Raw genomic sequence first — 27,571 nt, 5'->3', positions numbered from 1 at the left:
TTTTCCTGCAGGGTCTGGTACAAACACGTCAAAATAAGAACCAAAAACTTTTCCTGTCAGAATAAAACACTCGAGACTAAAGAGGAAACTTCTTCAAAATAAGACGTCAAAGAAAACTTCTAAACTACCTGAAGTGACTCACTATAAAACACAAGCACAAATGTCTTTACCACTTTGTCTTATTTAGTTTTAAAGTAAAGACTTGATTCATTCAGTTCTGCTTTAGCTGAGCTTCAGTCCTGGTTCAGTCCTGGTTCAGTCCTGGTTCAGTCCCAGCTCAGTCTCTCCTCTGAGCACCAGTCTGGAGGTGAGTGTCATGTCTTACCTCTAAGAACTGAGCAGAGACCTTAAACTCAGGCGGTGGGACTCCTGTTTCTTGCGCTCTCTCTCGTCTGACCTGGATGCCCTGGAACAGCTGGTGCACGGCCCGGGGGATGATGCCCCTCTCCAGGGGACTCAGGCTCACGTCGAACCCAGTGCCCATAGTGTACGTCTTACCAGAACCAGTCTAGAACAGAGAGAAAGAAGAGTTAAAGAGGAGGTATTTACTGCTATGTGGTATTAAAGGTTTTTTGTTTTTTTTACTTCTATGGGGTATTAAAGAGGGGGTATTTGACTTCTATGGGGTATTAAAGAGGGGTTATTTGACTTCTATGGAGTATTAAAGAGGGTGTATCTATGGGATATTAACTGTAACATATTTAGATGACCATGTTTTTACTGTTTTGAAAATGCTATATTCACCCAAAACAACATATTAACATGAGTCTCCCCTCTCTTTGCTCTTGCTCTCTGTGCTTAGTCACCCCCCCTTCAGAGCACTATCACAACAATGATAGTCAATCAATCAGCTGCATCCCACTAATGAAACTACTGCACATCACATCAGGTTTGTCAAGTTGCTGTGTACAGTTTTGCTTGTGGGCGGAGCCTCGTACAAAATCTTACATCTAACTGAAAAAATAAGATTTAAGCAGACATTACAAGTGGATGTTTTTGAAGAATATTGGTAGAAATGGTTCACATTTACATTATGTTTACCGTCTAGTGGTCACTTTAATTTGATCTTTTTTAGTAATAGGAAGTAGTTGTTTAGGTCTCACTTCAGTTTTGATGTTTATTTGTTGTTTGTTTAAGCATCGTCTGAGAGTATTACACGGTGGAAAATAACTAGACATCTGTAACATTGCCTTTTAAAGCTTGAAATTACTGGGTCAATTCATGTGTTTATTATGTAAATTAGTTCGCCAGTTGCTCATTTATGTTGCTAATTGCTATGCTAACTACTTAAATTCATTCTCTATGTGACATTGTTGGTACTACTTATAATCTGTAGTTGTTGTTAGCACAAATATTAATACACATTTATGTATGTGTTTTATTGTTGCAGTTTCACAAAGTTGGAACCAAAGTTGGAAATTTCATCGAAGTCGTCTGCTGTCTGAACTTTGTCTGGCTCCATGTCTAGAATGTTTGGTTTGAACTGTTCCCATCACGATGTTCATATTGTTCTGTTTTATTTGTGACTTTATATAACTAAAAACCCATAAAGTAAACGTCAGAGATGTTGCAGAGTAAATTCTGACGTCTCTGTTCTGACCTGTCCATACGCCAAGACCGTGGCGTTGTAGCCGTCGAAGCAGCCCTCGATGAGCCGGTCCACGCAGCTGTCGTAGACCTGCTGCTGCTCGGAGTCCAGGTCAAACACAAAGTCAAACGTGAAGGCCTTGTCTTTACCCAGAAGCACCTGGGGCTCTCCGGGGGTCACCATGGTGCAGACATGACAGCCCTCCAACTTCTCTTTGGCCATCTGAGGACGGATCCTAAACAGATAAACAGGGCGGAGTTAGGGAGCGTTTTACCAAATGTGCGCCAGCGTCTGGGCGTCTGTGGTGTAGAGGCTCAAGGTGAGACCATTTCACTACAATGTTCTCTGTTTAAAGCAGTATTGTGGAACCTTCTTTCACATCACCTGCATGATTCCATAGACATAAAAAGTTAAATCCATTCTTTGGGGATAACTTTGTCGTATTATGACCCGGTCCGGCAAGAAGAATTCTCACGATATTTGTGAGCCACATAAGACTCCATCTTGGCTCCCGCGGACGGGCCAGAGACTGGACCAATCACAGAGCAGCATGTGGTTTGGGCGCAGCCGAAGGTGGAACGCCCCAATGAACCAAAACAAACATGGCGGCACAGACAGAGGCACAGAGTTTTATTGTTTTATTTTTGTTTGTGAAAAACACGCAGAGAAAAAGAAGTCTGATGTTCTCACTGGATTTAACTAAAGGTTACAGTTTGTCCCCAGACCTGCCAATACCTCCACAAATGACCCCATATCTCCTGATACCTACCCATATGCCCCGATACATCCCGATAATTCCCCATACATCCCGATGTGTCTCCATACGTCCCCATATGTCTTGATGTGTCCCCATATGCTCCAATTTGTCCCCATGCCTCCTGATACGTCCCAAGCGCTTTAACTCTCCCCACATTGATAATGTGTAGAACTCACTTGAGAATGTTACAAATATAAATCTGACACGGGGCAGGTCAGAATATTACAGCCAAACAAACATTTCCATGGAAATGAGCAGGAGGAGGTCAAACTCCAGGCCAAGTATGAGTCATGTTTGTGGAGATGCGAGCTCGCTCATAGTCAGGACAAAAACTTCACTTCTTTTAAATCATATTTTAAACTTTGCCATAAACCCAAACCACTTCTACAGCGACAGTGTGAGGATGGTACAGGTGCAGAGAGTTATAGAAAATGACAGGTGCAGAGCGAGTTATGAGGGAAAATGAGTTATTGCTTCAGAGGTAAAGGTTAATCCTGGATAATTCTGAGCTGAGTTTGTAAAGTGACAGGTGAGGTTCATTAAAGGTCATTAGCTTTGGTGAGAAAGTCATTTTAAATTAGACAGCATTCGACAGGAGCAGACAGAAAGGCTTTGAAGTCAGACAAGATGGTGGAGCAGGATTTTGAATCATTGTAAACACATTTGGCAAAACATGAGACGGATCTAAAAATATCACCGAGAAGAAAAAGGAGAGATTTGAAACATTTGGGTTTGAATGGAGTGAGACGAGAACGAACAAAAACAGGAGCAGAGCCGAGGCAAAACCAGGCAACCCTCTGCAGCCCACACCCTTGAGCAAGACACTTCACCTGGTCTGCCCCAGTTTAGTGTGAACCAGCCGCTGAGCCCTACACCACCTCCTGATCTCGTGTAGTTTCTGACGCTAAGCAGGAACTGGTTAGGACTTGGATGGGAGACCGCAGGGAATACGAGGAGCCACAGGGGGGCAGCAGTGGGTCCTTAGGCAAGACACTGCTCCCACATTGTCTAGTATGAATGATGTGTGTGTGTATGTGTGTGTGTGTGTGTGTGTGTGTGTGTGTGTGTGTGTGGGGGTGTGTGTGTGTGTGTGTGTGTGTGTGTGGGGGGGGGTGTGTGTGTATGTGTGTGTGTGTGTGTTGAGAGGCTGGTGGCGCAGATTGGCAGCCTCACTTCTGTCACTCTGCCCCGGGACAGCTGTGGCTACAACACGCAGCGAAAGAGAAGAAGAAATAATGAACAGAAGTGTAAAAAGTAGAATCAGGATTATGTAAGAAGAGCTTAAACACAGACTGAGCCCTGCAGCGCCACCGCAGAGGAAATAATCATTTAAAGCTGTGGACGAAACCATGAGCGAGCAGTTTATGAGGTTTACACATCGCCACATGGGACCTCCCTTCATCCCCCCTCCATGTTTAATCACAGGGGGTAACCGCAAATGTACCCCCTTCTCTCCTCTCCCTCCTCTCCTCCGCCTCTCTTTATCGCCTCCCTGCTCCTCCTCCTCCTTCTTCTCCATGTTTAATCACAGGGGGGTAACCACAAATGTACCCCCTCCTTCCTCTCCTCGTTATTCCTAATCCTCTCCTCCTCCTGCTCCTCCTCCATCCATCCATGTTTAACCAGCAGGGGATAACCACAAATGTACCCCCCTCCCTCCTCTTCCTCTCTTCCTCTCTCCTCATCCCACCCTGCTCTCATCACCCCCTCCCTTCCTCCTTCGCTTCCTCTCCTCCAACTCTCCTTATCTCCTCCTCCCCTCTTCTCCTCCCTCCATGTTTAATCAGTGGGGGGAGTAACCACAAATCCCCACGTCTTGCTCTCCTCCTCTTCCTCTCCTCCTCTTCACACACTCACAGTACGACCCCGGCAGATTTACGGGAGTGAGTCAGATACACGTTAAACAAACCCAACAGAGAAGAACAAGAGAGTTTGAACTGAACAAACGAGAGAGTCAAACCACGGCTCAGCTCTCTCTTCAAATTTGTTTTTTTTAAATTCTTTTTTATTCCTTCCCCTCCCAGGACACAGGTGGCGCTCTGGTTTATCACAGTTCACACATTTACATCTGTGAGTTGTATTTGGAGCAGAGTCATTTACATTTGTGTTTTTGTTCCTTTTACCACAAAAATAACCGTCTGCTCTTCACACACGGTTCCACTTCCTCGAACCTCTGCCCCACCCACATCTCCCTCCACTCCTCCACTCCTCTCTTTCCCTGCACTCTCCCTCCTTTATCTCTTCTCCCTCTCTGTCCCCCTTTATCTTTTCTCCCTCTTTCTCCCCCCTTTATCTCATCTCTCCCCCTCGTCTCTCTCATCACACACACAGTATTTAAACTCCCCTCCACAGACTCTACACATGCTTATCACAAAACTGTTAAAGATTCACTGTAAAGATTCACTCTGTAACTTTTCCAGTTGAAGATCTGTCATCTGCTTGTCTCCATGGAGATGTTATTGCTTTGCCATGTTCCACAAAGGGGTTTATTTACCTATAACTTCATCTCTAACTGAACAAGCGCTCAATGGATCAGATTAATGCCGCACTGTGGAACATTCAGGTAAAACTGGGTCAACTTTACACCAGGACAAACCGACTGTACAGCATTTAGTTTGATCTGATCGTACGAAAAGCAATTTCCTGATTTGTTTCTTGTTGTCGACATTTTGAGGACTTTTTCCACTTTCAAAGACATATTTGGTTTTTAATTGTTAATCGCCATGGCAACAGTCATTCTGAAACCCAGGGCCAGTTGAATTATCATGTTTTTATGTGTTGTTTTAAGTCTAAAGCCAGAGCCTGTGTTTCAGCTGTGTCGTCTTCTACAGAGACATAACCATCAGAACATAAACCCCGAGTCGTGTCCTGAAGCGTCAGACTGCACTTGACCTTTGACCCCCCACATGAAAACACAGCGGGTCAATCATTACCTCACACAGACGATTTAAAGAGACAGGACCAGATTTATCATCGTTATCACAGTGAAAGTTACATCACCTGAATGTGCAGAGAAAAACGACTTATCCACAGGGGAGTCAACGGGGGGGACAAAGGGGTCTGCTGTGCGGGGCCCCAGGGTCTTAGGGGCCCAGAATTGGAGCCTCTTCTTATTACCATATTTTCAGAACTATACTATACTCTGGAAAGTCACACTGGCGAAAAAATGCATCATAATGAAGGAAAAATATATATTTATATGTCACATTTTTTGGGAAATGTATTTTACAAATCTGAGACCAAGACAGATTTTATCAATAATAATAAAAAACACAACAACAGGCTGAATACTACGCTAACACGCTAATGTAACACAGACAACAAACTGTCTGGTCTGTTTAAATAACATATTAACAGTTAATCACATAACTAAAGCATAAAAAACAAGCTAAAAAGTTTACTCTGGATCTCACTCCAAATCAATAAATCCATTTAATTCTTCATCCTCGGTGTCACTTCTGAACAACTCCACCTGCTCCGGAGGAAAATGAAGCATCGCTCTGGAGGTAAATGGCTGTCATACTGGTACACAAGTCTAGAGTAAACCTCACACAGTTGTCAGTGTGACAACAACAATGTGAAATTATATATTTTAATAATTTCACATAAAAGTCACATCTGAGTATAAGTCACACCCCCAAACAAACTATGAAAAAAGTGCCACTTATAGTCTGGAAAATATGGTGATCTGTATCACAGGGGCTCAGGTTTTATTAGTTTTATTGTGAAAAACATAAGTGTGAGAATCCAGGTAAACAAACAAGTCCAGTCTTATCTCCCTTTTCTCTCTCTCTCCTTCTCAGGTTGTTTTCAGTAAAAACAATGGTCAGTAACAAAAGACATGACTCAAGCCATCTCTCCCTCTCCCACTCTCTTTCTCTCTCCACTAGCTTTGTCCCTCTCTTCCACTATCTCTCTCTGTCTCTTCTCTCTCCTTCTCTGTGTCCCTTTCTTTCCGTCTTTCCCTCCCCTTCCTCCCTCTCCGACTCACTGAATGCAAAACATGAACAGTACAAACATTTCTCCCTCTCCCTCTCTATCCCCTGTCCTCATCTCCCTCTTCCATCACCCATTCACACTCACTCTCTCCTCTCTCCATTTCTCCCTCTACTTTGCTACCTCTCTCTTGCTCTCTCTTTCGTTCTTCCCTCACCTCTTCTCCCTCTATCACTCCCTCTTTCTCTCCCTTCTCACATGTTCCTATTTATGTTCTATTCTTTCTTTGTATTCTTCCTTCAGCTCCTGTTTTACACATAAACAGAGTCTCATCACAGTGATGACAGCAGACTTGACCCCAGTGCATCCTGGGAAATGTATACAAAAGACACATTTAAAGGGAGGTGACCAGTTTGTGTCAACATTATTATTAAAGGTAAAGTACAAATGCCTAAAACTTTTACTTGAGTACAGTACTTTACTATTTGAACAGCTGAAAGGTCTGTGTCACACATGGACGTGTGGAGTGAACAGCTGAAAGGTCTGTGTCACACGTGGACGTGTGGAGTGAACAGCTGAAAGGTCTGTGTCACACGTGGACGTGTGGAGTGAACAGCTGAAAGGTCTGTGTCACACATGGACGTGTGGAGTGAACAGCTGAAAGGTCTGTGTCACACGTGGACGTGTGGAGTGAACAGCTGAAAGGTCTGTGTCACACGTGGACGTGTGGAGTGAACAGCTGAAAGGTCTGTGTCACACGTGGACGTGTGGAGTGAACAGCTGAAAGGTCTGTGTCACACATGGACGTGTGGAGTGAACAGCTGAAAGGTCCTTGTTTACATAAACATTAAGTCCAGTCATTCAGACTCAGAGGGACATGGAAATACATACTGACTATTACAGAACTGTTCAAATCCTGTGTGTCCTTTGTGTGAATGTTCCACACTGTAGTATTAAACAAAGAGCCTACATTTCTTAAAGGTCCTGTATTACACAAAATTAACTCGAAGCCATGTTATAACGTCACCTCCTCAAAAACAAACCTGGAGTAAAATCAGATTGGTAAATCATGATCAATATGAGCAGATTATTTTCCTCACATGGCCCTATGTCCTGTGACTGAGGGATTACATAACCCTTACACCGTCTGAACGAGGGATTACATAAACAATATGAAATATGAAAGTATGAATTTAGGGCTGAAACGATTAAGCGAGAAATTCAACTAAAACGCTTTGATTTGTTTAATTATAATAATTTGTTAAAACTAGTGAAACTGAAGTGGAGCCTGCACAGCTCCGACAGCACAACAGAGGAGCCACACTCAAACGAGCCACACACTCACACCTGCACAACAGAGAGGAGCCACACTCACACGAGCCACACACTCACACCTGCACAACAGAGAGGAGCCACACTCACACGAGCCACACACTCACACCTGCACAACAGAGAGGAGCCACACTCAAACGAGCCACACACTCACACCTGCACAACAGAGAGGAGCCACACTCACACGAGCCACACACTCACACCTGTACAACAGAGAGGAGCCACACTCAAACGAGCCACACACTCACACCTGCACAACAGAGAGGAGCCACACTCACACGAGCCACACACTCACACCTGTACAACAGAGAGGAGCCACACTCAAACGAGCCACACACTCACACCTGCACAACAGAGAGGAGCCACACTCACACGAGCCACACGCACACCTGCACAACAGAGAGGAGCCACACGCACACCTGCACAACAGAGAGGAGCCACACTCACATGAGCCACACACTCACACCTGCACAACAGAGAGGAGCCACACTCACACGAGCCACACACTCACACCTGTACAACAGAGAGGAGCCACACTCACACCTGCACAACAGAGAGGAGCCACACTCACACCTGCACAACAGAGAGGAGCCACACTCAAATGAGCCACACACTCACACCTGCACAACAGAGAGGAGCCACACTCACACGAGCCACACACTCACACCTGTACAACAGAGGAGCCACACTCACACCTGTACAACAGAGAGGAGCCACACTCACACGAGCCACACACTCACACCTGTACAACAGAGGAGCCACACTCACACCTGTACAACAGAGAGGAGCCACACTCACACGAGCCACACACTCACACCTGTACAACAGAGGAGCCACACTCACACCTGTACAACAGAGAGGAGCCACACTCACACGAGCCACACACTCACACCTGTACAACAGAGAGGAGCCACACTCACATGAGCCACACACTCACACCTGTACAACAGAGAGGAGCCACACTCACACCTGCACAACAAAGAGGAGCCACACTCACACGAGCCACACACTCACACCTGTACAACAGAGAGGAGCCACACTCACATGAGCCACACACTCACACCTGCACAACAGAGAGGAGCCACACTCACACCTGCACAACAAAGAGGAGCCACACTCACACGAGCCACACACTCACACCTGTACAACAGAGAGGAGCCACACTCACACGAGCCACACACTCACACCTGCACAACAGAGAGGAGCCACACTCACACGAGCCACACACTCACACCTGTACAACAGAGGAGCCACACTCACACTTGTACAACAGAGGAGCCACACTCACACCTGCACAACAAATTAATCAGACTATCAGACTTTGGCTTGTTCAAAACGCGAGCCTATGTAGATTATGTTTATGCGAAGGGCGCCCCCTGCAGACGCTCACCTTAAACTACACTGGGCTGTGAAGCGCGCCCCCTGCAGACGCTCTTTAAACTACACTGGGCTGTGAAGGGCGCCCCCTGCAGACGCTCTTTAAACTACACTGGGCTGTGAAGGGCGCCCCCTGCAGACGCTCTTTAAACTACACTGGGCTGTGAAGGGCGCCCCCTGCAGATGCTCTTTAAACTACACTGGGCTGTGAAGGGCGCCCCCTGCAGACGCTCTTTAAACTACACTGGGCTGTGAAGGGCGCCCCCTGCAGACGCTCTTTAAACTACACTGGGCTGTTTGCAGTTTGCTGTTTGTTTCTGACTCAGCGGCTCCAGGGCAGATTATAATGGACAGATTACACAACCTCCATCTGCCACGTCACGGTGCACTCAGATTAGAACAGACAGACAGGAGCGGGGAGGAGCAGAGAGGAGCAGAGAGGAGCAGAGAGGAGCAGACAGGAGCGGGGAGGAGCAGAGAGGAGCAGAGAGGAGCAGAGAGGAGCGGGGAGGAGCAGAGAGGAGCGGGGAGGAGCGGGGAGGAGCAGAGAGGAGCAGAGAGGAGCAGAGAGGCGCAAACAGGAGCGGGGAGGAGCAGAGAGGAGCAGACAGGAGCGGGGAGGAGCAGAGAGGAGCAAACAGGAGCGGGGAGGAGCGGGGAGGAGCGGAGAGGAGCAGACAGGAGCGGGGAGGAGCGGGGAGGAGCAGACAGGAGCGGGGAGGAGCAGAGAGGAGCAGACAGGAGCGGGGAGGAGCAGACAAGAGCAGAGAGGAGCAGACAGGAGCGGGGAGGAGCAGAGAGGAGCAGACAGGAGCGGGGAGGAGCGGGGAGGAGCAGAGAGGAGCAGACAGGAGCAGAGAGGAGCAGACAGGAGCGGGGAGGAGCGGGGAGGAGCAGAGAGGAGCAGACAGGAGCAGAGAGGAGCAGACAGGAGCAGAGAGGAGCAGACAGGAGCAGGTAGACAGTATAAGGTGGGAGAACAGCAGACAGAAATATTTATATTGAATGAATTTCCGTTTTGGTTTTAATAAGGCAAATAAAATAATAAATAAATCCATCCATCCATTTTCTTCCGCTTATCCGGGGCCGGGTCGCGGGGGCAGCAGTCTAAGCAGGGACTCCCAGACTTCCCTCACCCCGGACACGTCCTCCAGCTCCTCCGGTGGGACCCCAAGGCGTTCCCAGGCCAGCCAGTTTTAAATAAATAAAACTAATAAATATAAATAATAAATAAAACTAAAAAAAAAATTCTGATCAATACGAGGAAAAAGTCACATGACTCTCTCATTTGTGTTGCAGGTTCAAAGCTGGTCTGACCTGCAGCCAATCAGGACTCAGTGAAGCCTGTCCATAAACTGAGACACACCTGTGTGTCTGTCTGCAGGACAAGGCTCTGGACACAGGCTCTGGACACAGGACAAGGCTCTGGACACAGGCTCTGGACACAGGACAAGGCTCTGGACACAGGCTCTGGACACAGGACAAGGCTCTGGACACAGGACAAGGCTCTGGACACAGGACAAGGCTCTGGACACAGGACAAGGCTCTGGACAAGGCTCTGGACACAGGCTCTGGACACAGGACAAGGCTCTGGACAAGGCTCTGGACACAGGCTCTGGACACAGGACAAGGCTCTGGACACAGGACAAGGCTCTGGACACAGGACAAGGCTCTGGACACACAGGGGGTCAGGTGGGAGGGTTGAACCGTTTTAAAACAGTAAGAAGCAGGTTACAGCTCCTTTAAATGCCAAACGCCACAATAAACAAGCCCCGCCCACTTCAGCGGCGTGGAAACAAAAGACGAGGTTTGAAAAGAAAACTACTTCAGACGACACAAAAGCAGCAGGAAGTTTGGACAATTTTACATTTAAAACAAAACAATAAAATTCAGGTTTGATCTGTTCATAAAACGACTGGAGGGAAAAAGGGAGAGTCGCCTTTACAGAGGAGACAAAAGAACGGAGGAGAAAGAGGGGAGAGGGGAGGAGAGGAGGAAAGGGGAGGAGAGGGGAGGTGGAGAGGGGAGGTGGAGAGGGGAGGGGAGGAGAGAGGAGGGGAGGAGAGAGGAGGGGAGGAGGGAAGAGGAGAGGGGAGGGGAGGAGAGGAGGAGAGTGAAGGGCAAAGGGAGAGTCACCTTTTCAGAACAGACAAAAGAACAGGGAGGAAGAGGGAAGGGGAGAAGCAGAGGGGAGGAGGAGGAAGAGAGGAGGAAAGGGGAAGAGAGGGGAGGAGGAGAGGAAGAGGAGAAGAGGAGCTGAAAGAAGGAGAGGAGGCGTGGTGGTTTGATGTCTATATCTAAGTGTTCCATCTGTGTAAAAGTTTAACAAAACATTAAAGAGACAAAGAAGAAAGAAAGAAGAAAGACTAGAAAGAGAAGGAGTGGTTCACATGGAGAGAGGAAGGGAGGGAGAGGGAGGGAGAGAGAGGGAGGGAGGGAGGGTGGGAAGGAGAGAGAGACAAGGGTTAGTAAAGTTTCACATGGAGAGAGAGAGAAACGGAGGGAAAGGAGACATAGAGAAGAGAGGGATGAGAGAAAAGGTAAGGAGAGGAGGAGGAGGGAGGAAAGAGCAGAGAGAGGAGAGAGGAAGGGGAGATAGTGGGAGGAGGGGAGATAGACTGATAGAGGGATGGATGGAGTTATCAGTGACAGTGGTGAAAGAGGAGAAGCCCAGAGGAGAAGAGATGGATGAACAGAAGACGAGAAACAGACTCCACGCTGGGCTTTTCTTCTGCTACAAAGTCCCGCAGTGTGGCATTAAACATGTACTCCACGGAGACACAAGTTACAGGTCAGAACATTTTAGGCAAAAAAACAGCAACTGTCCTCCTCTGTCCTCCTCTGTCTTTTCCCCTCTCCCCTCTCTCCCCTCTCCCCTCCTCCTCTCTGCCCTCCTCCTCTCTGCCCTCCTCCTCTCTGCCCTCCTCCTCTCTGCCCTCCTCCTCTCTGCCCTCCTCCTCTCTCCCCTCCTCCTCTCTCCCCTCCTCCTCTCTCCCCTCCTCCTCTCTCCCCTCCTCCTCTCCTCTGTCCCTGTGGAGGACTTAATGACTCTGGTTTCACTTCCTGTTTGAAAAAGCTCAGATGCCCTGCAGGGTTGGAGCAGATGCTGAATCGCTCTTTTAATCAGAACAAATTGATTTTTTTTAAACAAATAATCTAAAAAGATCAAATGTCTCTCCCTCTCTGTCTCTGCAAAAAGAGAGAGAGAAGGAGACAGGAAGACAGGAAGACAGGAAGACAGGAAGACAGGGGGGTTGACCCAAAAAGAGCGAATGATTTGAATGGAGCCGCCCTCAGGCTCGGCTCACACAGACCTACATTTAAAAGAGGAGAGGAGGAGGAGGAGGAGGAGGAGGAGGGGATGGAGGGATGGATGGATGGAGTTGCTTCCTTTTTGGAGAGACAAATATGAAAGAAATAAAAAAATAGATCTTACTTTACTTAAACTATTATTTCCACGGCCTCAAAAACGATCGATAAAATGACACGAGGGTTTGTAAAAGAGTCACATTAAAATAGAAAACATTAAAATCACATTTAACACGATTGGTCCAAACTTTAGTCTCAGATCAGTCGTTCCGTCGCTCCGTCGTTCAGTGGGAGCTTTCTCTTCTATACAATCTGACCATCACAGCCCAAACTTTTACTTTGACACTGCAGTATAAATATACAAATACAAATGTATAAATATACAAATATATAAATCCCCGAATATATAAATACATAAATATACCAACAAAATACTATTCTACTTTGAGATTTTTCCTTATTATAGTGTCCACTCTGGAGGGAGAGAGATAAAGAGAGAAAGACAGAGACAGAGAAAGAGAGACAGAGAGAGAGAGACAGAGAAAGAGAGACACAGAGAGAGACAGAGAGACAGAGAGACATAGATGTGTCCCTGATTCCTGTGATGTCTGAGTGTTTCAGACGAGTGTCCGTCTGCGTCACTGGGTCTAATTCTGGGTCACGCGTCGTTTGGGCTCCATCCCCCCCCCCCCCCCTCCTCCTCTCCTCCCCTTCCTCTCCACTCTCTCCTCCCCTATATCCCATATCTATACCCCAACAACTCTCTCTCATTGTCCTCCTCCCCAGAGTGTCCTCCTCCCCAGAGTGTCCGCCTCCCCAGAGTGTCCTCCTCCCCAGAGTGTCCTCCTCCCCAGAGTGTCCTCCTCCCCAGAGTGTCCGCCTCCCCAGAGTGTCCTCCTCCCCAGAGTGTCCTCCTCCTCAGAGTGTCCTCCTCCTCAGAGTGTCCTCCTCCTCAGAGTGTCCTCCTCCCCAGAGTGTTCTCCTTCTCAATGTTGAAAATGTTGTATGTCGTCTGTGTTTCAGTAATCTAGAGATCTCTCCAGGGCCTTATTCAAACGCTCCTCACTGTAAACTGTGCCTTACAGAACTAAACACCTCCTTTAATCCCTCCCCAGCTGTGTCCCTCTGCTCAAACATGGCCGCCAAATTAGCCTCCAACTACCTCTCCTCCTCCTGTCTCCTTCTCCCTCCACTCTTTCCTTCTCCTTCCTCCTCCTCCTCTGTGACAGATAAAGAGGAGGGAGATTCTCATAGTTTTGCGTTAAAGGCGTGTCGTCGTGTGGTCAATCAGTTTATTCATGTGTCGACGACAAAAGGAAACGTCACAAACAAACACACCAGAGCAGACAGGACTTTAACACTGACAAAATGGAGGACTGTATGAAGAAAATGGTTCAATCTGCTGCTTTCTGCTTGTGTCTCTCTATAGTTATAATCTCTCAGGGAAAGAAGGTTATTAATGTTCATATGTTGATTTACAGACACAATAGTGAAACAAAAACCCCAGGATCATGTAGAGCGGGTTAATACAAACATTTAAGACCAAAATGATGAGTCTGACAGCAGCAGTTACAGAGAGAGAGGACACAGTTTTTACACAGAAAGTGAATTGGAGCCAGAGTCAATGGAGCAGGAAGTGTGTCCATGATCACTTCCTGTTTGGAACGCGGCGGCTAGCATGTTTGCTATGTCCATTTATATAAACAGTCTATGACAGAAACAGAAACCTAAAATGAAAATTTATTTGAAACTTTTATTAACTTTTATTCCCTATTGGCCAAAATAGATTTTTTTTTTTTTTTTTACATTTTTCTGGCAAATATCGTCCAGAGAAAGAGAAATATATTCATGTGTTTGAAAACATTAATTTGTTCCCATTAAAATGATTAAGATTCATTTGAGATTTTGTTTTGAGCCGTGAGACGACGATTGTGTGAATCAGGTCAGAGGTGAAAGGCTGATACTCGATCTTAAACAGACACCAACCCAAAACACAAGACTTTCATTATTAAAGAATCAATGCATTTTCCTAGAATTTCATGGAATATTAGATTTAATTTCAAAATGCCAAAAATATACAACATTTCCATTGGGCCTGAAAATATCCTCTCTATCCTCTTGTGTGTAGCTGAACACCGAGTACTGTTCTCTCTCCTTTCTCTTTCCTCTCCTCCTTCTCTCGTTTCTCTCCCTACATTCGTTTACCGTGTTTCTTTCCTCCCCCTGTCCTCATCTTCCCTCTATTCCTCCTCTTTCCTCTCTCTTTCTCCCTATACTTTTACCTCCTTCCTCTCCCACTATCCCTCCCCTTACTCTCTCCTCCTCCCTCCCTCTCTCCTTTTTTCTCCTCTCTCTCTCCTTTTCCTCCTCTCTCCCTCTCTCCATTCCTTTACCGTGTTTCTTTCCCCTCTCTGTCCTCATCTTCCTTCTATTACTCTTCTTTCCTCTCCATCCCTCCTCTCTCCCTCTCATCTCCTCTTTCCTTTCCTCTTCTGAACGACTGAGCAACTACCACTAAGAGACTGAGCGACTGAACGTCTGAGCGACTGAACGTCTGAGCGACTGAACGTCTGAGCGACTGAACGTCTGAGCGACTGCACGTCTGAGCGACTGCACGTCTGAGCGACTGAACGTCTGAGCGACTGAACGTCTGAGCGACTGAACGTCTGAGCGACTGCACGTCTGAGCGACTGCACGTCTGAGCGACTGCACGTCTGAGCGACTGCACGTCTGAGCGACTAAGCGAATGGTTGACGGTCCCTCTTCTCATCTTTCTGCCTCTCTCTTCCCCTCTCCATTCCTTTTACTCTCTCTCCTCCCTCCCTCCCTCTCCTTCCTCTCCTCTTCCTCACACATGTAGCTAATAATGCTAGCATGGGTAGCTTAGTTTGTTGTTGCAACTGAGTGATGCAACTGAGCGACTAAACAAGTGAGCGACAGAACGACTGATAGACTGGTTGATGGTCCCTCTTCTCATCTTTCCACCTCTCTCTCCCCTTCTCCATTCCTTTTACTCTCTCTCTCCTCTCTCCCTCTCCTCTTCCTCACACATGTAGCTAATAATGCTAGTCTGAGTAGCTTAGTTTGTTGACAGCGGCCATCTTGCTCAGGTCTGGGTGTTTAAGCTGATTACACTGAGGTGATTATGAGGCAGATGGACTCATTCACCAAACTCAGTCTCATGGCCACTTCAAGTTCAGTATGGAAATTGGATTTACACAGTTTCTTTCACTAAGTAATGCCTAAACTGTCTACGGATTAAAAATGTCCAAAAAAATGTGTTTTTTTGGGGAAAATCGTTGCTTAAAAGGATCTGAACACGATTTGTCATACTCTTGAGGTCAAAATAAGTCCACTGTGTGCTGTCTGTATCCAATTAAAAAGCATTTTATAAAGCGTATTGTCCGTTAATCAGGAAGTGCACAGTTAGCATGATAGTTGTTGTTAGCCTTTACTCTATTTTGGCCTCTCATAGTTGTGAAAAGTGCTTATAAACTCATAATGGTGAGTAATTAGGATGTAACTTTGAACCAAATGTTTAAATTGAACACATTCTGTTTTTCATGTTTTAAAACAGTAAAAATCAGAGACAGAGACGTTAAAAAGACTTCAAAACAGAAGAGAGGCGACGTCTGTGGAGAGGCGAGACCAGAGACTTTATGATGAACCTGATAATGAACAAATGCAAATGTTACAACTGAAGTCTCTTTCATCCCAAAGAACATTTAAATACAAACACACAACGCACACTGTGTGAAAGAGAGAAAGAGAGGGAGGAAGAGAGGAGAGGGACAAGAGCCATTGTGTGAGAGAGAGGAGGAGAGGAGGAGAGACAAGAGCCACTGTGTGAGAAAGAAGGAGAGGAGAGGAGGAGGAGAGGAGGAGAGGGGGAGAGACACTAGAGCCACTGTGTGAGAGAAAGAGAGAGAGAGACAGAGAGAGTGAGAGAGACAGAGAGACAACAGCCACCATGTGAGAGAGAAAGAGGGAGGAAAAGGGTAGAGGAGAGAGACAAGAGCCACTGTGTGAGAGTGGGAGAAGGAGGATAAGAGGAGAGGAGAGGTAGATGTGCTACTGTGAGAGGGGGGAGAAGGGGAGGATGAGAGAGGAGAGGGGAAGGAGAGAGATGTGCTACTGTGTGAGAGAGGAGAGAGGAGGGAGGAGAGAAGAAGAGGAGGAGAGAGTGGGCAGAGAGGAGAGAGAAGGAGAGGGAGAGGAAAGAAGAAAGAAAGAGAGGGGGAGGAGAGGATGAGAGGGAAAAGAGAGAAGGTAGAGGACAGTGGGAGAGAAAGAAACTACTGAAAAATGCAACTGTGTAAGAGGAAGAGAGGGAAGAGGTGTGTGTGCATGAGAGAGAGGGAGGAAGGAGGGGGGCATTCAAATAAGGAGAGAGAGGGAGGAAAGAGGACAGAGAGAAGGACATTTAAATATACACACATAAGCTACTGTGTGAAAGAGAGAGAGAAAGAGAGAGAGGAGGAGAAGTGGTGTCATCTGCAGCTGTGAGCGGAGAGAGAGAAAGAGGCAAAAACAGAGAGAGGAGAGAAAGAGGAGGGGGAAAGAAGGAGGAGATAAAGAGAGGGGAGTGAGAGCGAGAAGAAGAAATGAGAAGGAAAGAAAGAATGAAGGAGGAAAAAGAAAGGAGAGAATGATAGAGAATGAAAGAGAAAGAGAAAGAGACAAAAAAGAAGAAGAAATTAGGGGGGGAAAGAAAGAAATGAAAGAAAGAGACAGAAGAAAAGAGAGGAGAGAGGATGGGGAAAGAAGAAAAGGAGAAAAAGAGGAGAAAGATCTGGACAAACTGTGTGTGCTGTAAACTGACTCTTGATCTAAACATTATAAATCTGATCATACACTCAATATTAGAATCAACATTATGAACTTAAAATGATAAACTTTAAAATAAAAAACTGTTTTTCCCTCATCAAAAAGAACCATAAGTTCAAATTTAACCAAAACAAACTTAAAACAGAGAGACGTGAACTTGATAAACTGCACAAAGACCTGAGGCTGAAAACCAGGAAGTGAACAGGAAGTGCCGACTCGATACAGGAAGTGAAGACATGATACAGGAAGTCATTCTGCAACAACGGCAAAACACTGGGCTCACTACTACCACCAGCTCCATGTCCATCATGAGCCGACACCGGTCAGAGGAATTTAGGCCTTCGTGGCAACAAACATGATCCAAAATGTGATTCTTGCATTTGTCAGTTCAAACCTTCCAGAGGATTTTAAAATGTGAACTTTGAAAGGTCCTGTATCACACAAAACTGACTCTTGTAACTTTAATCCATGTTCTAATGCTGTTTCCACCTCAAAAACAGACCAGGAGTTGTGTTTTGTTTCATTCACACGTGTTTGAGTAACACTTTATTATTAGTCTGTTACATCTCCAAAGCTCAAAATGCTCTGTTCCACCTTGTGATGTCATGAAGTGGTAGGTTTCAAGTTAACAGCTCGTTTTACATTGGGTTCAGTAGAGATTGGAAATTCCAGGACTTCAGAGGTCAGAGGTCAGATTATGTAACAGGGGAAGGTGACACACATTTGGTTTTCAGATCTGACTTTGAAAATGAGAGGTGGGCGGAGCTTGTAGAAGATTGTGAAAGCGGGCGGAGCAGGTGGAGGTGGGCGGAGCTTGTGAACACTGCTCAGTCAAATCGCTTCACAAGAATTCTGATAATTTCACAGTAAAGTACAAGAAACACTGACGAAGGAGTGTGAGGGAGGAGAGGAGAGAAGAGAGAGAAGGAGGAGAGACAGGAGAGGAGAGACAGAGGATGGGAGGAAAGAGGAAGGAGAGGAGTGTGCGGAAGGAGAGGGAGAAGAGGAGTGTGGGGGGGAGGGAGGAGTGAAGGAAGAAGGGGAAGATAGTTAGGAGGAAATAGTGTGAGGGAGGAAAGAGTGTGGAGAGGAGAGGACTGTGAGGGAGGAAAGTGGGAGGAGAGAAGGAAGAATGGTGAGATAGGAGGAAAAATTGTGTGCGGGAGGAGAGAGGGGGAGAGGGAACAAGTGGGAGTGAAAGGGAGGGAGGAATGGGAGGGAGGAATGGGAGGGAGGGAGGAAAGAGGGAGGAGAGGAGAGACAGAGGAGAGGAAAGAGAGGGAGGAAGGAGAGGAGTGTGAGGGAAGAAAGAGAGGAAAGGAGTGTGAGGAGGGAAGAGGGAGGAGGGGGAGGAGAGAAGGAAGAAGGGGATAGAGAGGAGGAAAAAGTGTGAAGAAGGAGAGGAGAGAGGGAGAGAAGAGGGGAGAGGGAGAGAGAAAATGAGAGGGAGGGAGAAAGTGAGGGGGAGTGAAAGGGAGGAGGAGGAAAGGAAGAAGAAGTGATAGGAGAGAAGGGAGAGAGGAAAACGTGAGGAGAGTGAGAGGGAGTCAGATCAAGAGAGAGAATATGGAGAATGAAAGAGAGATAATAGAGGAGAGAAAGAAGATAACAGAGAGATGGAGGGATAGAGAGAGAAATGAAAAAGGTTTCACACTTCCCTTTGACCCCGATCCGTTTAAGAAAACAACAAGTCCCACAAACAAAATAGACAAAAGAAAACGGCACAATGCCCTCCCTGTGTGTCAGATGCCCTCCCTGTGTGTCAGATGCCCTCCCTGTCTGTGTGATGAACAGATTAAGAAAGTGGTAAAATGTGATTTATTCTGACTTTTCTTAATAAATTACAAATGACTCACACTCTCACGCACTCTCACGCACTCTCACGCACTCTCACGCACTCTCACGCACTCTCACGCACTCTCACGCACTCTCACGCACTCTCACGCACTCTCACGCACTCTCTCGCACTCTCTCGCACTCTCTCGCACTCTCTCGCACTCTCTCGCACTCTCTCGCACTCTCTCGCACTCTCTCGCACTCTCTCGCACTCTCTCGCACTCTCTCGCACTCACTCGCACTCACTCGCACTCACTCGCACTCACTCGCACTCACACACACACACTCACTCACACACGCACACGAACACACACACAAGTTAGGCTGGAGCACAGGAAACAGGGCAGACTACAGCAGCACAATTAAAACACAACACCACCACCTCCCCCTGTCCTCCTCTCTACCTCCCCCCTTTTCCCTCTCTCATCCTCCTCCTCTCTTCCCCCTTGTCTATTTACCTCTTTCGCTCTCCCTCTCTGCTCTTTTTATGCCTTCTCATCTTTCTCTCTCTCCTCTCTCTTCTCTCTTGTCTCTCACCGTCCTCCTCTTCGTCTCTCGTTCACAGTAGTACGAGCGCCATATTTGTCTCTCTTTCTCCCATTGTCCTCACTCCCTACTCTCTCCCCCTCTCTCTCCCCCTCTCTCTCCTCTCCTTCACACCCCTCTCCCTCCTCTCTCCCTCTCTTTCTTTCTTCTCACTCCCCTCCTTTCCTTCCCTCTTCCCCCTCTCTCCCTCTTTCCCTCTCCTCTCCCTGTGTGGGTCTGATCTTTATTTGTCTGGCTCTGTCTCCCATTGTCCTCTTTCCCCTCCTCCCACCCTCTCTCTCTCGCTCTCTCTTTTCCTCCCTCCTCCCCCTTTCCGTTTCCTTCCCCTTTCTGTTTCCTCCCCTCTGTGTCTGGTCTTTTATTTCTCTGTCTCTGTCTCCCGTTGTTGTCAGTCTGTCTCTCTCTCCCCTCCTCCCCCTCTCTCTCTCCTCCTCCTTCTCTCTCGCTCTCCTCCTCCCCCTCTCTCTCTCCCCCTCCCCCTCTCTCTCCTCCTCTTCCTCCCCTGTCTCTCTCTTTTCCTCCCTCCCCCTCTCTGTTTCCTCCTCTCTGTGTGTCTGGTCTTTATTTGTCTGTCTCTGTTGTGACGCCGGCTGTGATATTTGTTCATTTCTTTTTCCTCGTGGGCGGCCATGTTTGTTTTGATAGGGGCGGGTCAAGACTGTCCCTGATTGGCTAATCCACCTGTCAATCACACACTTCCGGTCAGACTCATATCAGAAAAAAACAGGAGCAGAGTCTGGAGCCCAGCCAGGGCCATTTGGAAATGAAAAGTTTTATAGCATCAGGATGATGGACAGAGAGAAAGAGAGAAGGAAAGAAGGAGAGATGTAGGAGAGAGAGGAGAGAGAGAAACTACAAGTCACAGAATGGTAGAGAGAGAAAGAGAAAGATGCAAAGATGGAAAGGGAGAAAGGGAGGAGAGAGAGGAGAAAGGTGGAGAAACAACAGGTCACAGAATGATGTATAGAGATAAAGAGGGAAAGAAGGAAAGGGAGAGGGAGATATGGAGGAGAGAGAGGAGGGGGGGCAACAACAACAGAATGATGTGCAGAGAGAAAAAGGGAGAGGGAGGAGAGAGAGGGAATACTACACTGTGTACACTAAAGGAGAGAGGGAGAGAGTTTGACCCTAAAACAACTGAACAGAGAGAGACAAAGAGAGAGAGAAAGAGAAAGTGAGAGAGGAAATACTAAACTGTGTACACTGATGGAGGACGGGGCGAGCGAGGAGTTTGACCCTACAACAATTATACAGGAGGAAAAGAAGAAGGAGGAGGAGTGGACTTTATTATGGACTAAAGGAGGGCAGATGAGAGCGAGTCGTTTAAGGCAAGTGCACAGAGAGAGGGAAAAAGAGAGAAAACTAAACTCTGCACTAAAAGAAATGGGATGAGTGTGACCCTTAAACTACTGTAAACGCAGATACAGTGAGAGAGGAAGACTTTGACCTTAAAACAACTGTAAACGTAGAGAGAGAAAGAGTGAAAGAGATAGAATGAAAGAGAAAGACTTTGACCTTAAAACAACTGTAAATGAACGGAGAAAGGGAGAGAGAAAACACTAGACTGCACTAATGGAGGACAGGGATGACTGAAGCATTTGACCCTAAAACAACTGAACAGAGAGCGAGAGAGGGGGGGGAGTGGAGAGAGGAGTCGCTCTGTGGACAGAGAAAAAGAGAAAGAGAGGAGCCTGAGGGCACAGAAACATGGCAGCACTTACACTTCTCCTGCTCATCTCTCAATCACAAAAAGAGGACAAGAAAAGTACCAGGACTAAACCTGGACTAAACCTAGACTACAGTAAACCTGGACTAAACCAGGACTAAACCAGGACTAAACCAGGACTAAGTCTCATAATGACCCATGTCTTCAGTCTCATCATTAATGAAAGTCTTTTTTGTCAAACCGTAAATCAATAAAAGTGTTTCCTGCAGCTGTCAGCTCTGCCCCAATCCTCCTCCTCTCCCCTCCTCCTTTCGTCTCCTTCTCTGCTCATCCTTTCCTTCTCTCCTCCCCTCTGCTCCTCCACCAGCCCCAAACACAAAGACCTCCAGAGCTTCACACGTCCCGAGGGGACAGGGACATCAGCTGTGGCCCAAAAACACTGCCCTCTCCCCCCATACACCCACCCAGACATCCCCCCCTCCAGGGCCACCTCCAGCAGGGACTAAACCAGGACTAAGCCAGGTCTAAACCGAGTCTAAACCGAGTCTAAACCGGGTCTAAACCGGGTCTGAACCAGGACTAAACCAGGACTAAACCAGGTCTAAACCACGTCTGAACCAGGTCTAAACCACGTCTGAACCAGGTCTAAACCACGTCTGAACCAGGTCTGACCCAGGACTAAACCAGGATCCCCTCAGGACTAATCAGTGCACCACAAATGGTCCTCAAAATGGCTCCTTTATGAAGCTACATTTCAGTTACAGATCGAGGAGGTGGGTCAGTTTGTGTGGTTAGCATTAGCATTAGCATACAGCGAACGTAAACAAGGACACAAAGAGTCAGGTGTGTTCTCACTGGTGTAGGAAGTGTGTAACAATATTCACTTAGGCCTGTTTATCTCAGAGGACAAACTAATCACTTAAAAGGTGCAGTGTGGAACTTTCTGGAGGTGGCACATCACCTGTATGAGCCATGGAAACAAAGTTAAAGCCACACTTCGGAACATTCTCCAATGAGGTAGGAAATGGTAAACAGTCACCTTTTTATATAGCACTTTACATGAAAGAAACACTCACCCATTCACACACACACATTCACCACTGTACAAAGATACTGAGGGAGAGGAGGGTTAAGTGTCTTGCCCAAGGACACAACAACAGCATTCATTTGTGGGAGCTGGAATCGCACAATCAGCTTTCAGATCAGTGGACAAATGCTCTACGAACTGAGCTACTGTCACTTCTACATCATTTCCATGGAAAGAGGAAGAGGTGCTGAGTCAGGGTTGTGGAGATGCAAGCCCACTCAGAGGACCCAAGTTTTTCTGACCAATAAAAACATCCAAAATGAAAAAAAACAAAACAACAACTGCTGTTTCTAACCTGTTTTGGCTAAAAAGTTACAAACTAAGACTTTAAAATACAAATAAATAAATATAAATAAGTCAAAGTAAATTAATCTTTATATAGACTGAAATTATGTAAACATAAACACATTTATAACATAGAACTGCCACATGTTAAATGGTTCTTATTTCAGATGGTTCATTATAGCTCAGCATTTAATCACACGTGTCGTCACATGAGTCAGTTAAAACGGCTAAAGCTAATATTTACAGTGAAGAGAAAGGCCTTTTACCCCTGCTCCTGCGCCTGCCCCTGACCTGCCCTCACATCTGTGATCGGAAAGTTCCATATCCGCTGACAACAGGGGGTGAAAATCAAACAACACCTCCACATAAAACATATCAGTGATGACACACTGTATACAGTAAAGAGGAGGTGTTACACTTCTATGGGGTATTAACTGTAATACGTAACATATTTTATCACCATGTTTCCTTACTGTTTTGAAAATTCTATATTCACCCAAAAACAACTCATTAGCTCCCTTTGCTCTCTGCTCTAAGTCCCTCTTCCTTCAGAGCACTATCACAACACAATCAGCTGCATCCCACTAATGAAACTGCACATCACATCAGGTTTGTCAAATTACTGTGTACAGTTTTGTATCATGTTTTTTTTTTATATTTATGCAGAACTGTCGTCTGGGAGCATGGGTGATGTTGGCTTGTGGGCGGAGCCTTGTACATACTCGTACTGTTAACTGTAATTAGGTTTGTATTGGGCCTGGGAGAGATCAGTAGATTGCTCAAACATGCATGGATATAGAAGAACATTATAACAGGGGAGAAAGATTTAAAAAGTGTATTTTGCGTAATACCTCCTCTTTAATACATGTTTGATATCTCTGCTATCACCTTTGCCTATTACAACCACAATATCAATACTCGATACCGATCCCAATCCCACAATGATAAAAACCCTCTTTCTTTAGACTTTGTGCTGTTCAACATTGTGTTCTGTTCCAATGTGTCTTATATCTGTGTAATCCCTCAGTGTCCAGTAGGTTCATAGTGATCCATGGTCCTGTTTGGTCCTGGTTTAGTCCTGATTTAGTCCAATAGATTCATAGTGGTCCATGGGTGTATACTAGTCTATGTGCGTTATACTTGTGAAAGATGCAGCTCAACATCATTATAAACAGATTCAGGAAATGTTCATTTCTGTCAATGGGACTTTTTTAGTATCGATACCTGTGAAACATGAGGATCTAGTGTCGATACTTTTGACAATCGTATAATAAAACATAGCCAAATAATTGCTTGAAAATGTAGAAATTTAGGAGCAGGTCAAATCAGTAAAATGAATCTCCAAAAGTCACATTGCACAAAGCCTGATCCACATCACATCACGTTGCTGTCACACCTCCAGTTTTAGCCAAACAAGTGCTCCCCGTTAGCTACAAGAGCCCATTTAAAACAATACTACAATTATGTCTAGCCCTCCTCCAGCTGGCCTCTCTCCAGGCTGCAGTGACGGGTTTAGGCTCCTTTAACAAAGGCAATAACACAGAAAGCATCGGCTCTTTTGTCATGCAAGTCAGCAAGACGCACTGAGCCACTGTAAAGAGCCGTGTGTGCCACTGTAAAGAGCCGTGTGCGGGAGAAATGCGGTAGAACAGCAGCGGAATTAAAAGAAAATGTGCTTATTTAGCCACAAATGTGTTCTTGTGCGTTTAGAGCCACTGCCCCTGCGCCCAGACGCGCCGTGAACTCGTGCATGTGCAGATAACGTGCCTTTATCAACACAGTTCCACCCTGTGCTATTACCAAGCAAGGTGTTCAGGCGAGTCAGCGCAAAACCAGCTGCAACGTTCAGGAGTGACACGTGAACACAAGGTTTAACACAAAAAATGATATCCCGGGGAGCCAACGCGTTTGTCAGAGCTGCAGAGATGTTTAAGCACAGGGACAGACAGGGACAGAGGAGTCAGACTCACCTCAGCGCCACCTTTACGCAGCAGTCTCCCGGGTTGGCCATTAGCGCTTCCCCTTCTTAAAACCCAGAAAAGAACCAGAGACACGCGTGGAGAAAGCAGCGGCTACGAGGAGGCATGGAGTGGGGTCAAGAGCACAGATACCCGGGGACAGAGCTGCATGGAGCGGGCGTCAGGAGCAGAGGCACCCGGGGACAGAGCTGCATGGAGCGGGCGTCAGGAGCAGAGACACCCGGGGACAGAGCTGCGCGCGGGGGAGGCTCCTGGAGTGTGCTGCGGCGGCTGCTCCTCCGTGGTGCTGCTCGTGGGGCTGGTGTGGGTGTTGGTGGTGGTGTCGGTGGTGGTAGGAGCGGACATTTCTGGGTGAAGTTATCCGTCACATCGCGCGTCAAAGCGGGGTTGAAGTGAGCTCTTCCGCAGTCAGCGTTAAACCGCTACATCCTGTTTTAATCCGCGCGTAAAGAGCGCACGTCTGCATAGGCACACCACTGCACACTGCTGTCTGAGCCTCACCGACACGCTGTGAATGAGAGAGGCCAGTGAAGGGCTCATGGCGCGTTCATGGAACCTGGGAAAAATGGAAATCTCACATTCGTCAGAAGAAAAAACACAAAGGCGTTCCAGTTTTTTTGAAGACGCGTAATTTCATCTGTTCCTGTGTGATTCTGTGCGTAAATCTTGCTAGTCTAACCATTTAAATAGAACATTAGTATAGAGTTTGAATACAGTTAAAATACAGCATTGTGCAAGAAGAATTTCAAATGTTATATATCAAATCTAACAAACAGGGTTTTAATCAAAATTTGATCATATGATTTCTGAACATTTAATATTATTTACAGGGCTCATATTACACTATTCTCTGATCTGTTCTAATGTTGTTTTTTTTCATCTCAAACAGACCTGGAGTTGTGTTTTGTTTCCATCCCATACCTTGTGGTGTGGTTGGATAAATACAGCAGAAGAATGGACCTTGGCACTAACAGAAATTATCATTTATGGATTTATAGACGACTGGAGCAGTGTAGTGACTCCAGCTTTGGAAACTGTGTTAAATGTGCTACAGAAATACAGTGGACTGGATCTGGACTACTATGGAACCTACTGGACTAAACCTGGACCAAACTGGGACCAAACCAGGACTAAACAGGACCATGAACCACTATGAACCTACTGGACACTGATATAAGACTCATGGGAATAGAACACAAAGTACATTTAATGTGCACAGTGTGTAAATAAAGAGGGTTTTTATTATTATTATTATTGGAATCGGCATCGAGTCTATTCCTTAGTGTCAAAATCAAGTTTGAAATTTGAGTATTTAGTATTTCTTTTAAATATGTCATCACCAAACATTTAATCACCTCATAGACCATGTTTGGAGGCTAAACGTTCTACAGTTTCCTTGAACGCAGCATGATCTCTTTAAACTGACAGGCTGCGGCTCCACCACTATTCACACCCCCAGCTGTCAATCACATCCGTCTGACCAGTCCCAGCCCGCCTGTGCCGTCTGGTCCCGCCTCTCCTGTCAGCTGCTCTAAACCCGCTCCAAACACAAACCTGCTGCTCTAAACCCGCTCCAAACACAAACCAGCTCCAAACAAACCCGCTACTCTAAACCCGCTCCAAACACAGACCTGCTGCTCTAAACCCGCTTCAAACACAAACCCGCTGCTCTAAACCCCTCCAAACACAAACCTGGGTCACATTTACTCACAGACAGACGCGCGCCTGTTCTCAAGAGCGGAAAGGTGGGGCCCACACGCCTGCAGCACCTCGGGGTCAAAGGTGAGAGACGTGTGTAAGGTTATTATTGTGTTGGAGGGAAACATGGAGGAGAGTTGAGATCTGAAGCAGAACTCTCTTCACTTCCTTAAATGCTGAGTCAGGGCCAGAAAGAGGAACTACTGTCCCCTGCAGTGTTTTGCCCTGTGGCAAAGTTCCTCAAATACACATAAAGCAAATCTGTTGTTTACATTCAATAAAACACATTTTGAATGTAAATTAAACTGTGTAGGCATTGCGAGATAGAATCAAAGTTAAAGAGCCTGTATCTTAGCAAAGGTACCTAGCAAAATATGTCTCATCCCAGTACAGATATCTGGCATAAGCAGCTCTGGAGGCCAAAATAAGTCAGCTGTGTACAGTCTGTATCTAATTATAAAGTGTTTTGTAATCAGGAAGTACTGCTTGCATGCTAATTGTTGCGTAAGTTTACATCATAGTAAAATGGTAAATGAGCATATTAAAGATTCCACATTATGGATTATAAATACTTTTCAAACTACCCTTGGACACTATGGCTTGGCTATTCCATATTTTCCACTAGAAAAGTTTCATAGTACACCTTTAAGTTTCAGTATGGAGCATTTGCCTGTCCCTGGGTTGAGTCTTAACATTTACCATTGATAAAACCTCTGCAGAAATCCTGAAATGATTTTGCCTGTGTGATTATGAAACCCTGTGTACATTGCCTTACCCATAATCCCTTGCGTTTATGAGTGGCTTATGTTTTGTTTTGTGCGGAGGTATGAGTCTAGAAGCAGATCTGGATCTACACGCGATTATGAAACAAATCCACAAATCCACAAATATATTCGCTCTGGTCCCAAGCACAGCCCTGCACCAAACTGAGATCGAGACCAAGACCGGGACGAAGACCAGGACGGAGACCGGGACGGAGACCGGGACGGAGACCGGGACGGAGACCGGGACGGAGACCGGGACGGAGACCGGGACCCGGACTGAGATTGGGACTGAGACTGAGGCCGAGACTGGGGCCAAGACCGGGGCTGAGACCGGGACTGAGGCTGGGACTGACACTGGGATTGAGACTGAGGCTGGGACTGAGACAGGGGCTGGACCGGGACTCTGACACATTTACTTTTGTGTTATTGTTGCTGTTCTCTTCTTGTCCTGTCAAATGTTTAACATCAACTGGGAACTGAAGATAAAGGAAATGAACCACTTTGGCTTTTATATTTTATATTTACATTTTTAAATATTCATTAATATGTGGTGTCTCTTTACAAATAAAATAAGACTGGACTGG

At 46.4% G+C, this 27,571-nt stretch overlaps 1 protein-coding gene across 1 annotated transcript in view; it reads right to left on the bottom strand.

Annotated features, from left to right (window-relative positions):
* kif21b (kinesin family member 21B) overlaps positions 1-24,966 on the bottom strand; it is a 79,327-nt gene extending 54,361 nt beyond the window's left edge. The window contains exons 1-3 of the mRNA XM_055222111.1: positions 24,517-24,966; positions 1,601-1,823; positions 326-508 (exon numbers count right to left, since the gene is read on the bottom strand). Of these exons, the coding sequence (XP_055078086.1) occupies positions 326-508; positions 1,601-1,823; positions 24,517-24,557 (447 nt within the window). The 5' untranslated portion in view covers positions 24,558-24,966. The remainder of the gene's footprint in view (positions 1-325; positions 509-1,600; positions 1,824-24,516) is intronic.
* Positions 24,967-27,571: the final 2,605 nt, after the last annotated feature.

Source organism: Periophthalmus magnuspinnatus, chromosome 5, assembly GCF_009829125.3.
Source record: "Periophthalmus magnuspinnatus isolate fPerMag1 chromosome 5, fPerMag1.2.pri, whole genome shotgun sequence".
Taxonomy (NCBI): domain Eukaryota; kingdom Metazoa; phylum Chordata; class Actinopteri; order Gobiiformes; family Gobiidae; genus Periophthalmus; species Periophthalmus magnuspinnatus.
Note: the sequence above shows the minus strand (reverse complement) of the source record. Positions and strands in the feature narration are given on the sequence as shown.